The following is a 14,199-nucleotide window of genomic DNA, read 5'->3' on the forward strand; positions in this document are numbered from 1 at the left end:
GGAGACACAACAAAATTGACTCCCAGGCACAGAGAGAGCGAGTGAGAGAAAGTGAGAGAGTGAGAGAGAAAGTGAGAGAGAAAGTGAGAGAAAGTGAGAGTGAGAGAGTGGGAATGCTATCCTCTCAGACATTTCCTCTCACTAGGGTCTCGTGTTTCCAGTCTCTGGTAGGTAGGTGGTAAGTCACTCCCTTTCAAAAGGAGCTCTGCTTGAGTTTCATAAGAACCCACAAAGTATGTTTATCCTTTCTTGGTGGCAGGACCCATATGTGCTCAGCTGCTACATTTAGCTTTTTATTCGCCTTCCAAGAACTGAAAAAAGTCAACTCTGAACTGCAACCAGATCTCTTTCAAAAAATGCAACGTCCCAAAGCTCCGCAGAAGACTTTAAGACTTCACACAGTTTCTCCTTGAACACACCAACCTACAGGAAATCAATAATTCTCAGGAAGTTCACAACGAAGCTAAAGAGAAACAACTCTGATAGTTAGGTAACATCCGTCCTGTATACAGTGGAGGCTGCTGATCAGAGGACGGCTCATTATAATGGCTGGAACGGAGCGAATGGAATCTAACACATGGAAACTATATATGTTTGATGTATTTGATACCATTCCACTCATTCAGCTCCAGCCATTACCAGGAGCCGTCCTCCCCAATTAAGGTGCCACCAACCTGTGTGACGGGCAAGCAAAGCCGAACCATGCATAAGAGCACCAGCAGTTCTGGACGACTGTGTGATCACGCTCTCCGTAGCCAATGTAAGACCTTTAAACAGGTTAATATTCACAAGGCCGCATAGCCAGAAGGATTACCAGGACACATACTCAGAGCATGCACTGACCAGCTGGCAAGTGTCTTCACAGGCATTTTCAAACTCTCCCTGACCCAGTCTGTAATACCTACATGTTTCATGCAGACCACCATTGTCCCAAAAACGCTAAGGTAAACTGTCTAAATGACTATTGCACCATAGCACTCACATCTGTAGCCATGAAGTGCTTTTCACATCAACACCCTCATCCCAGACACCCTGGACCCACTCCCAACAGATCCACAGATGATGTCATCTCTATTGCACTCCACATTGCCATTTCCCATCTGGACAAAAGGAACACCTACGTGAGAATGCTGTTCATTGACTACAACTCAGCGCTCAACACCATAGTACTCTTCAAGCTCACCATTAAGCTAAGGACACTGGGACTGAACAACTCCCAGGACCAAATACAACGCTGGTAGGCCTGATCACCAACGACGATGAGACAGCCTATACAGAGGAGGTCAGAGGACCTGGCAGTGTGGTGCCAGGACAACAACCTCTCCCTCAACGTCAACGAGACAAATGAGCTGATTGTGGACTACAGGAAATGGAGGGACGAGCACGCCCCCATTCACATCAGCCGGGCTGTAGTGGAGTGGGTTGAGTTCCTCTGTCTCCACATCACTAATGGTCTATCATGGTCCAAACACACCAATGTGAAGAGGGCACAACAACACATATTCTTCTTCAGGAGGCTGAAAAGATTTGGCACGAGCCCTCAAATCCTCAAAAATGTATACAGCTGCACCATTAACCTTTTGCGTGTAGGGGGCAGTATTTTTGTTATTTTGGCTAAAAAACGTACCCATTTGAAACTGCCTATTTCTCAGCCCCAGAAACTAGAATATGCATATCATTGTCAGATTAGGATAGGAAACACTCTAAAGTTTCCAAAACTGTAGAAATATTGTCTGTGAGTATAACAGAACTGATATTGCAGGCGAATGCCCGAGGAAAATCCAATCAGGAAGTGCCTCTTATTTTGAAACCTCTGTGTTCCTATGCATGCCTATCCTCCATTTAAAGGGATATCAACCAGATTCATTTTCTATGGCTTCCCTAAGGTGTCAACAGTCTTTAGACATAGCTTCAGGCTTTTATTTTGAAAAGTGAGCGTGAAGGATCACATTGCGTAAGTGGATAGGTGGGGGCTCTCAGAGTGAGTTTTGCGCAACTGAGTAAAGCGGCCATTGTTTCTCCCACTGTTATTGAAAAAGCTACACACTCGGTTGATATATTATCGAATATATATTTTAAAAACAACTTGAGGATTGATTATAAAAAACGTTTGACATGTTTCAGTGGACATTATGGATATTATTTGGAATATACTGCTTTGTCATGACCGCTCTTTCCTGTGGATTTCTGAACATAACGCGACAAACAAACATCGGTATTTTGGGTATAAAAATAATCTTTATGGAACAAAAGGAACATTTGTTGTGTAACTGGGAGACTCGTGAGTGAAAACATCCAAAGATCATCAAAGGTAAACGATTTTTTTTGATTGCTTTTCTGATTTTCGTGACCTAGCTGGACCAAGGTGCAGCATGGTAAGCGTACATTATTTCTTTATTCAAAATGACGCCGACAAATGAAGAACATGAACCAAACCGTGAAGCTTGGGGCTATGTGCCCTGAACAAAGACAAAGTTAACTTCCCACAAAACAGGTGGGGGGAAAAGGGTACCTAAGTATGGTTCTCAATCAGAGACAACTATAGACAGCTGTCACTGATTGAGAACCATACCAGGCAAAGACATAGAAATACAAAACATAGAAAAAAGGACATAGAATGCCCACCCTAGTCACAGCTAAGCTGTGTTTTGCAATATTGCACTTGTGATTTCATGAATATGAATATTTTTTAGTAATTTTATTTGACTGTGGCGCTATGCTATTCAGCGGTTGCTGATGACAATTATCCCGGTACCGAGATGGGTAGCATCAAGAAAGAGCATCTTGACTGGCTGCATCACAGCTTGGTATGGCAACTGCTTGGCCTCCAACCATAGGGCGCTACTGAGGGTAGTGCGTACGACCCAGTACATCACTGTCAGATGAAGGTCCTCAAATTTTTCAAAGACCAGCCATCCAAGTCATAGACTGTTCTCTCTGATACCGCATGGCAAGCGGTACCGGAGTGTCAAGTCTGAACAGCTTCTACCCCCAAACCATAAGAGCGCTGAACAGGTAATGAAATGGCTACCTGGACTATTTGCATTGACCCACTTTTTCACTGGCTCTATGCATACTTATGCACACACACACACTGACACCACAGTGACACACTTTCACACTCTTCACATACGCTGCTGCTTCTCTGTTTATCGTCTATCCTGACTGCCTAGTCACTTCGACCCCTACCTACATTTACATATTACCTAAATGACCTCAACGACCTCGTACCACTGCACATTGACTCAGTATCGGTACTCCTTGTATATAACCTCGTTATTGTTATTTTATTGTTTTACTCATTCCTTTTTCCCCTTTGCAAATTGTTCTTACTTTTTAATTCTGCTTTGTTGGGAAAGGGCTTGTAAGTAAGCATTTCACAGTACAGTCTACACCTGTTGTGTTTGGAGTATGTGGCAAATTACATTTGATTTGATTACTATGTTGGACTGTCCAGTCTTCTAATAGTCCTAAACCATTCCATCAATTTGGTGATAATACCTCTCCTCTAATGACTAATACGAGGGAAGAAGTAGACCTGCCCTGTAACGGGTGTTGCGGAAGGATGAGACCAAGGCACAGCGTTCTTTGAGTTCCACATAATTTATTAACGAAGTGAAACTTTAGAAAAGACAAAACAATACAAATTACAACGACGGAACAGCTTCGTTGTGCAAACTACCTGCACACAAACAAAGAACAAGATCCCACACAGGAGGAGAGAAAGGGCTGCCTAATTATTATTATTTTTTTTACCTTTATTTAACTAGGCAAGTCAGTTAAGAACAAATTCTTATTGTCAATGACGGCCTAGGAACAGTGGGTTAACTGCCTGTTCAGGGGCAGAACGACAGATTTGTACCTTGTCAGCTCGGGGATTTGAACTTTTGGTTAGTAGTCCAACACTCCAACCACTAGGCTACCCTGCAGCCCCAATCAGAGACAACGATAGACAGCTGCCTCTGATTGGGAACCACACTCGGCCAGAAAAGAAGAAATAAAGAACAAAGAATGCCCACCCAAATCACACCCTGACCAAACCAAAATAGAGACACAAAAAGGCTCTCTAAGGTCAGGGCGTGACATGCTCATTAGCACTTTCAGTGCTATACCAACTGTGTGTGTGTGTGTGTGTGTGTGTGTGTGTGTGTGTGTGTGTATGTCTGTGTGTGTGTGTGTGTGTAAGTGCATCCAATCTCTTGGAGCCAATAGCTGTGCAGTCCCAATGATCAGAGGCTGAGTGGAGAGAGGGTGTAGATTGGTCTAGAGATAGACTGGTAATAGACTGGTAATGGGTCACATAGATATTCTGTATGGTGAACTAGAGGACAACAGTCCTCAGGCTGCTCTGCATTCTATACACAGGCCTGGCTAACCCATACACACACTTATACTCACTCACACACACGTATGAACCACACACACAGAAGACCTAAAACTAGGATATGTTACAGTACAAAACAACAACGTGTAATGGTAGCAACGAGCATGATAATAACTTCTCACTCATCACTTAATCGGATGATCCAGACAGAACCATCTCTCTGGCTTTTCCATTTCATCCTAATCCGGTGCCCTTCTTGTTGCTGGTGTCTGACTCTCTCACACACTCACACACTCTCTCACTCTCACACACTCACTCACTCACTCACTCACACACTCACACACTCGCACACTCACTCACACACATTGGTGTTGATCCCAGCTGTGACAAACAAGCTCTGATGGGATTGCTCGGATCTATCTGTAATTGTCCAGTCCTAATCTCTGGGCCAGCCTGATGTGCATGGGTCATGGGATGGGACTCACATTAGCAGGATTTCACCAAGACTCGCTGCCCACTGACACAGCTAGGCCCTTTCCCGTTTGGATGGGGAAGAGAGTCAACATGTGTGCGTGTGTGTGTGTGTGTGTGTGTGTGTGTGTGTGTGTGTGTGTGTGTGTGTGTGTGTGTGTGTGTATATACAGTATATATATTGTCATGACTGTCCTGATCAGGTCAGGTTACAGGAGACCACAAACCTACAGAGTATCTCTCAACCCCAACAGAGGAGGAGAGATCTAGGGGTCTGAAGATGTGGGGGTTTTATGACCCCTCACGCCCCTGGTAAATCTCAGGCCACAGACAAATTCCTTTTGTCCTGTTACTATGGAGAACCAGCCTCGGAACATTAAACATGAAATAAAGGGACTTTGGAACAATGGTTTCCGTCAGCCACAATGGTGGTCATGACGATAGATGGAATATGAAAATGTATGTCATTATTGTTTTGTTATTAAAGGTTAATAGATGACGTTATTACGAAAACATTGTAACGTCAACAGTTTACCTAGTATATGTTTGATGTTTATACATTGTACGTTGTATGGAAAATGTCCAAATCAAAGAGAATGTTTTGGTAAAGATGAAATGTGTTAGTTGTTAGTTGTCTAAAATTGGATTTGAGTAAATAACTTGGTACGCACATAGAATTGCCCTAAAGGCGATTACGCCCACTTCTGACCCGAGGGTATAAAACCTGTGTGTGATGAATTTACAGATAAGACTAAGTGACCCAAGCTGCAGCCGAGATCTAAAAAGTCAACGAACCCAAAAAGCAACACAAGTTTGAAGACAAAGAAATCTTTTTCTACCCAAGCTACGGATGAGTAACTGTGTCTAAGCGGGTGAATTCGAGTCGAACCCCCTAGCCTCCACTCCCCATCGAATCGTGGTATCTACACCGTTTCATTCCTACGCTGTGAGCTCTGAGCTACAGAGCTGTCTGTCCTCAGAAGAGCCCTTCCAGAGCAAGGGCGAGGGAACAGACTCCTAAGCCAAAAGGACACTGACATCGTGAGGACGACCAGAAAGGCGCGCCAGAGAAGTGCGTCATTGATTAGCCTGAACGGTCCACGCAGAGAACCCACGGAGACCTTCCCCACGTAATTACATCATTATATTCTGACCCATAAGAGCGGCAGCTTGGGGCAAGGCTAGGGTTAGAATAAGCATAGCTGACAAATTCACCCAAATGTATATTTCTCTCGTGTACTTTCTCTTTTTCTCTCTCTTTTAAATCCCCATTTTGGGTAAGACGCGCCATAATCAATAGCCTGGAATGTGTTTTTCTGTATGTATATCTTTTATCATCATTTTAGTTTTCCAGTAAATAAATACTCAACTAAGATTGGTGTGGTACGAACTCATTGGTGAGACCCGGGTCCGTGCAGATTCACGGATTATGCGACGTTCAGAACGAGACTGTAGAGGTAACTGAATAATTAGCTGTTGTTGTAAAATCGATATTCTGATATTCTTTGAATTAATTTGGGAAATAGAACCTCAATAAAACAAATTTTCCCATGGTTCCCCAAGTTAATGAGTTAATAATTGCTTGATTCAGTTAATCACGCAATTAGAAACCTTTTTTCATTCGATGAGCAACAGTCGTCACATTAACTAATACAACATCACGACAATATATATATATATATATATATATATATATATATATATATATATATATATATATATATATATATATATATATATATATATATATATATATATATATATGTATATATATATATATATGTGTGTGTGTGTGTGTGTGTGTGTGTGTGTGTGTGTGTGTGTGTGTGTGTGTGTGTGTGTGTGTGTGTGTGTGTGTGTGTGAAACAACACCTAGGCTTACAACAACAATCTTCAATGACAACAGTGGAGACACTAAATTGACAACAGTGGAGACACTAAATAAATAGGCCTAGACACGTAATGTATCCTGGTTGTTATAAAAATGATGACCTCATCACTGTAATGTCTGGAGTGGTCCTTCTGAGTCTTTCTGTACGGTTTGTGTTCAGGCATAACACAGGCTGGGACCTACTCTATCCAAGGCAAGCTAGCCTCGCTCTCTCCTCCAGAAAATTGCCCCATTTTACAGAAATAGCTGTCATGCTGCATCTGTTAATGGGTCTGGTTCCTGCCCTGGGGGGACATGACATGAGCTACATGCTGCTATCCTTCATCAGCCAGGGGACTGCCCTGACCTCTCTGGCCTCCTACCATCCCGTTCTTCACCCCACACCTTCCCTCCACATGTCTCCCCATTCAACCTGAGACGAGGTGCAGCACTCCCCCCGCCTACCCTCCTCCCCCTCGCCCACTCCCTCCCAGAGGACCTGTGTTTATCTTGACTGAGAAGCTCAGTGCCCTCCCCCCTCCTCTGTCCTGTCGGCCATTACTGCCAAGCCTGCTGTCAGAAGTCTTGTATAGCCTGGGGAACGTTCCCATTTGTGGATTGGAAGCATGTGGCAAAGAGCCTGCAAATCCACTCTAATGAGCTTGAATATTGGTGTGGGAAGGGGAGATACGTAGGCCTTTGGTTGGGTGTCCCAATACAGTTCCACATCCAGGCAAGAAAATATGCAAATATAGCTGTTCTGGTTTGTCCTCAATCAATTCAGAATCAGAAAACATAAATGGTATGTAATAAACTGTCTTGATATTCATTGACGTGTCACCTACAGGGATGATGGTGGACTACACAGGGGAGAATGGTTTGTTTTGCCCATCCAAATGTAGTGTGAATATAGTAACCAACATCTTACCTTCGGGTGTAGTGGGGGTGAAGAGTTTCTCGGATCCTACTTCAGATACCTGGAAGACAAGAGGAAGGATAAACATTAATAGTCTGGTAAGATGGATGACCTCTGTGGAAGACATTGGTAGTTTCCATACATGGGACACCTAGAGAACGTGACAAACTGCATTGCACTCATGGCACTATATAGGAAGGGATTGGATCCTTCAAAAACATCAGTAAAAATAATGTAATGTTTACAGACACACTCGTTATATTGAATTGGATCCACCTAAGTGGCTAACAGACATATTTCCAATGATCTACTGTAACCTATGTATATGAACACAAGTCTCAGGCCCAATACAGCTACTGTACCCTACATCACTCATGCACATCCAACACAGTGACTCCTTGACTTGTGTTCAATCTGCCTTGTTGAGAAGCAGCCCGTTCTCTGCACCTTACTGACTTCCTTATTCTTACCACATCCTTCTCTCTGAGCAGAGCTGAGCTCTCTGTCCAGACAGAGACAAGGTAACATTAGGGGGCACTGTTGTGCCACCTGAAAGCCAGCCAGCCCAGTAACACTCACAGCACAGGAGGTTGTCAGAGAGGAGAGGACAGCAAAGGAGAGGAGAGGACAGCAAAGGAAAGGAGATGAGAGGAGAGGAGAAAGGAGGAAGAAAAGGAGAAAGAGAGGAGTGGAGAAAGAGAGGAGCAGAGAAAGAGAGGAGAGGAGAAAGAGAGGAGTGGAGAAAGAGAAGAGCAGAGAAAGAGAGGAGAGGAGAAAAAGAGGAGTGGAGAAAGAGAGGAGCAGAGAAAGAGAAGAGCGGAGAAAGAGAGGAGCGGAGAAAGAGAGGAGCAGAGAAAGAGAGGAGCTGAGAAAGAGAGGAGAGGAGAAAGAGAGGAGAGGAGAAAGAGAGGAGCAGAGAAAGAGAGGAGCAGAGAAAGAGAGGAGCAGAGAAAGAGCGGAGCAGAGAAAGAGAGGAGCAGAGAAAGAGAGGAGCAGAGAAAGAGAGGAGCGGAGAAAGAGAGGAAAGGAGAGGAGAAAGAGAGGAGAGGAGAAAGAGAGGAGCAGAGAAAGAGAGGAGCAGAGAAAGAGAGGAGCGGAGAAAGAGAGTAGCAGCGAAAGAGAGGAAAGGAGAAAGAGAGGAGCAGAGAAAGAGAGGAGAGGAGAAAGAGAGGAGAGGAGAAAGAGGAGAGGAGAGGAGAAAGAGAGGAGCGGAGAAAGAGAGGAGCAGAGAAAGAGAGGAAAGGAGAAAGAGAGGAGCAGAGAAAGAGAGGAGAGGAGAAAGAGAGGAGAAAGAGAAAGAGGAGAGGAGAAAGAGAGGAGAAAGAGAGGAGAGGAGAAAGAGAGGAGCAGAGAAAGAGAGGAGAGGAGAAAGAGAGGAGAGGAGAAAGAGAGGAGAGGAGAAAGATAGGAGAAAGAGAAAGAGAGGAGAGGAGAAAGAGGAGAGGAGAAAGAGAGAGGAGAAAGAGAGGAGCGGAGAAAGAGAGGAGCAGAGAAAGAGAGGAGCAGAGAAAGAGAGGAGCAGAAAAAGAGAGGAGAAAGAGAGGAGCAGAGAAAGAGAAGAGCGGAGAAAGAGAGGAGAGGAGAAAGAGAGGAGCGGAGAAAGAGAGGAGCAGAGAAAGAGAGGAGAAAGAGAGGAGCGGAGAAAGAGAGGAGCGGAGAAAGAGAGGAGCGGAGAAACAGAGGAGCAGAGAAACAGAGGAGGGGAGAAAGAGAGGAGCAGAGAAAGAGAGGAGAGGAGAAAGAGAGGAGAAAGAGAGGAGTGGAGAAAGAGAGGAGAGGAGAAAGAGAGGAGCAGAGAAAGAGAGGAGAGGAGAAAGAGGGGAGCGGAGAAAGAGAGGAGTGGAGAAAGAGAGGAGAGGAGAAAGAGAGGAGAGGATAAAGAGAGGAGAGGAGAAAGAGAGGAGCGGAGAAAGAGAGGAGAGGAGAAAGAGAGGAGCGGAGAAAGAGAGGAGAGGAGAAAGAGAGGAGCGGAGAAAGAGAGGAGAGGAGAAAGAGAGGAGCAGGAAAGAGAGGAAAGGAGAGGAGAAAGAGTGGAACAGAGAGGAGAAAGGGAGGAAAGGAGAGGAGAAAGAGAGGAACGGAGAGGAGAAAGAGAAGGGGGTAGTACCGTATAGTGGCTCAGCCTCTGCAGGATCTGAGCAGGAGCAGAGAATGTATAAAGACCATACACACAACACGACACAATGACAGCCACACCAAGCTAATGCTACTCAATGTAAAGCGTAAATTATAAATCTAAAAAAAAATAATAATAGTTGAAGCCACACTATAATAATGTGTTCATAAAATGTATTTTATTTACATTTTCATATAGAATCATTACGTCTTCAAAACATGATTTTATAAGAAAATGTTAATGAAATATTTGTTTTATCCAACTCTGCATTAATCACTATTATCACTTAAATCCTTATAATTGTTCAGTTGAGAAAAGCTGTTTAAGGTCGAGTCCCTCCTGAGAGTAGGGCACATTTGACACTGTGAGTAAGGGCCAGAGACAAAGTGAAAACAGAAACAGGCATCTGACTATGAAGTGACAGCAAGAGACTTGTAGACTAAACACGGGTAGCTTTTTCCTCCCTGGTCAGTTGTATGTGTAGATTCTGGCAAACCTCTACAGAAACAGAAAACACCTTCTTATTTGAACAAAAATACACATTGCACTGGCCGGCGAGACACAAAAACCTCTACAGAAACAGAAAACACCTTCTTATTTGAACAAAAATACACATTGCACTGGCCGGCGAGACACAAAAACCTCTACAGAAACAGAAAACACCTTCTTATTTGAACAAAAATACACATTGCACCGGCCGGTGAGACACAAAACTTTTAAACACAGTTCTGGAGTCGTTAACCGACCAGAGACAACCTGCTAATGTGAGAGAAGGTGACAAAAGTATGCATTTAATAGATCATAATAAAAGATGCACTATGCAGAAATTGCTCTGCCATTTCTTGGCTGCCAAAATTCTAATAGTTTGCCTAATTTCACTTTATGTGACAAAACAAGCAGTCTTTGTGTAGAGAATCATTGTACCATCTAAACCGCTGTGAAATAACCAAAAATATAGTATTTTCAGCTGTTTGAAGCTGGTGTACAAAACCAAAAGTAAAAGATGCAAAAACAAAACGGGAAGCATAGAAAAAGAGCACATAGAACAGACATGCGTTCAACGAGAATGAAAGATCTAACTCATATTTCTATGTGTATTTGGCTGGGTTGCCAAAAAGTTACATATTGTAGCTTTAACACTGATCATCTTCCTCATCCTATGATGTAAGTCTATATACACTTGGTGTAAATCACCATTTCCCCTCCTCGCCTCTTCCTCCCTGCTGGGACAGTTAAAACTGACCATATGCTAAAGCCATTGAGTCCCAGTGTCCTTAACTGTCATCATTGTAGTTTACGCTGCACAAAGGGAAAATACACTGAACAAAAATATAAACGCAACATGTAAAGTGTTGGTCCCATGTTTCATGAGCTGAAATAAAAGATCCCAGAAATGTTCCGTACGCAAAAAAAAGCTAATTTCTCTCAAATGTTGTGCACTAATTTGTTTACATACCTGTTAGTGAGCATTTCTCCTTTGCCAAAATAATCCATCCACCTGATAGGTGTGGCATATCAAGAAGCTGATTAAACTACATGCTCATTACATAGGTGCACCTTGTTCTGGGGACGATAAAAAGCAACTTTAAAATGTGCAGTTTGTCACAACAAAATGCCATAGATGTCTCAAATTTTGAGGGAGCGTGCAATTGGCATGCTGTTGCCAAATAATTTATTGTTAATTTCTCTACCACAAGTTGCCTCCAACTGGCCTCACAACCCAGCCCAGGACCTCCACATCTGGCTTCTTCACCTGCAGGATTGTCTGAGACCAGCCACCCGGACAGCTGATGAAACTGAGGAGTATTTCTGTCTGTAATAAAGCCCTTTTGTGGGGAAAAACTCATTCTGACTGTCTGGGCCTGGCTGCCAAGTGTGTAGGCCTATGCCCTCCCAGGCCCACCCATGGCTGAGCCCCCACCCATTCATGTGAAATCCATAGATTAGGGCCTTTTTTTATTTATTTAAATTGGCTGATTTCCTTATAATATAATTGTTGAAATTGTTGCATTTTGCATTTATATTTTTGTTCAGTATTTGTAAAACAATGCTAGTGAATAAGAGAGATACAGAGAACCTTCTTCTAAGACCTCCCAATCTAGATACTGCTACTGCCTTTACTGAACACTAAACTAGAGACACCCTCTCCTCTAATATCAACTATAACAGTGCTCCTCCAGCCTACAAAGTGCTCTAATAACTCTAACGCTTTAACTTCCACTCAATGTATAGTATGTTACTGTATGCTACTGAATTCTACTGTATGGTACTGTATGGTACTGTATGGCACAGTATGTTACTGTATGGTACATTATGTTACTGTATGCTACTGTATGGTACTGTATGTTACTGTATGTTACTGTACGTTACTGTATGGCACAGTATGTTATTGTATGCTACTGTATGGTACAGTATGTTACTGTATGGTACATTATGTTACTGTATGCTACTGTATGGTACTGTATGCTACTGTATGTTACTGTATGTTACTCTACGTTACTGTATGACACAGTATGTTACTGTATGGTACTGTATGTTACTGTATGGTACATTATGTTACTGTATGCTACTGTATGCTACTGTATGGTACTGTATAGCACAGTATGTTACTGCATGCTACTGTATGGTACAGTAAGTTACTGTATGGTACATTATGTTACTGTATGCTACTGTATGGTACTGTATGTTACTGTATGTTACTGTACGTTACTGTATGGCACAGTATGTTACTGTATGCTACTGTATGGTACTGTATGTTACTGTATGGCACAGTATGTTACTGTATGGTACTGTATGGTACAGTATGTTACTGTATGGTACATTATGTTACTGTATGCTATTGAATTCTACTGTATGGTACTGTATGCTACTGTATGGCACAGTATGTTACTGTATGGTACAGTATGTTACTGTATGCTACTGCATGGTACAGTATGTTACTGTATGGTACAGTATGTTATTGTATGCTACTGAATTCTACTGTATGATACTGTATGCTACTGTATGGCACAGTATGTTACTGTATGCTACTGTATGGTACAGTATGTTACTGTATGGTACATTATGTTACTGTATGCTACTGTATGGTACTGTATGCTACTGTATGTTACTGTATGCTACTGTATGGTGCAGTATGTTACTGTATGGTACATTATGTTACTGTATGGTACTGTATACTACTGTATGCTACTGTATGTTACTGTATGCTACTGTATGGTACAGTATGTTACTGTATGGTACTGTATGTTATTGTATGCTACTGTATGGTACTGTATGCTACTGTATGGGTACTGTATGGTACTGTATGGTATTGTATGGGTACGGTATGGTACTGTATGGTACAATATGTTACTGTATGATACTGTATGGTACTGTATGGGTACTGTATGATACAGTATGTTACTGTATGCTACTGTATGGGTACCGTATGGTACAGTATATTACTGTATGCTACTGTATGGGTACTGTATGGTACAGTATGTTACTGTATGCTACTGTATGCTACTGTATGGTACTGTATGCTATTGTATGGTACCGTATGGGTACTGTATGGGTATGGTATGGTACTGTATGGGTACTGTATGGTACTGTATGAGTGCTGTATGGTACTGCATGGGTACTGTATGGTACAGTATGGTACTCTATGGGTACAGTATGGTACTGCATGGGTACTGTATGGTACAGTATGGTACTGTATGGGTGCTGTATGGTACTGCATGGGTACTGTATGGGTACTGTATGGTACAGTATGGTACTCTATGGGTACAGTATGGTACTGTATGGGTACGGTGCACTTTCAGTGGAAGGAAGAGATAGAAGTGAATGGTTAGCTTCAGTAGCAGTGTTGTGGTGTTCCATTCCACCCTGTTTGTGGAGAGGAGTGGAAAGGAGAGAAAGTGTTCTGCATTGCTCTCCTCCATTCTCCCAGAACCAGGCAGCTACAACACTATGTTCTTTGTTAGCCAGCACTCCACATTAAACGCTCCAGTACCAAGCCTCACCGCTCGCCCGCCCGCCTGAATCACTGGCTGCCCTGGAGGGCCTGTTTGAAAATATGGCACAGGAGAAATTAAGCTTGTCAAGTGAACACGGGCGCTGGATCGGGTCTGGGTGCTGGGTCGGGTCTGGGTGCTGGGTCGGGTCTGGGTGCTGGGTCGGGTCTGGGTCGGGGCTGGGTTGGGTCTGGATGCTGGGTCGGGTCTGGGTGCTGGGTCGGGTCTGGGTGCTGGGTCGGGTCTGGGTTGGGTCTGGGTGCTGGGTTGGGTCTGGGTGCTGGGTTGGGTCTGGGTGCTGGGTCGGGTCTGGGTGCTGTGTGCACACAGTGTCATGAAAACTAAATGGTTAGGTCACACTCTAAACAACTATAACCATTTTGAACAAAGCTGAAGAAAACAAAACAACAAACGTATAATATATTAAGACCTCTGTGTTTGTTCGTGTTCAGTAAGGGCCAATTATGTTGCTGCCTAGTTGTTTTTATATTCCAACAAACGTAGCAGTTT

General features: G+C 43.2%; 1 protein-coding gene across 1 annotated transcript in view; it reads right to left on the reverse strand.

The window, feature by feature from the left end:
* fbrsl1 (fibrosin-like 1) overlaps positions 1 to 14,199 on the reverse strand; it is a 502,878-nt gene that overhangs the window by 47,866 nt on the left and 440,813 nt on the right. The window contains 1 exon segment of the mRNA XM_064936970.1: positions 7,594 to 7,642. Coding sequence (XP_064793042.1) covers positions 7,594 to 7,642 — 49 coding nt within the window.

This window comes from Oncorhynchus masou, chromosome 25 (genome assembly GCF_036934945.1).
Source record: "Oncorhynchus masou masou isolate Uvic2021 chromosome 25, UVic_Omas_1.1, whole genome shotgun sequence".
NCBI classification, from domain to species: Eukaryota; Metazoa; Chordata; class Actinopteri; order Salmoniformes; family Salmonidae; genus Oncorhynchus; species Oncorhynchus masou.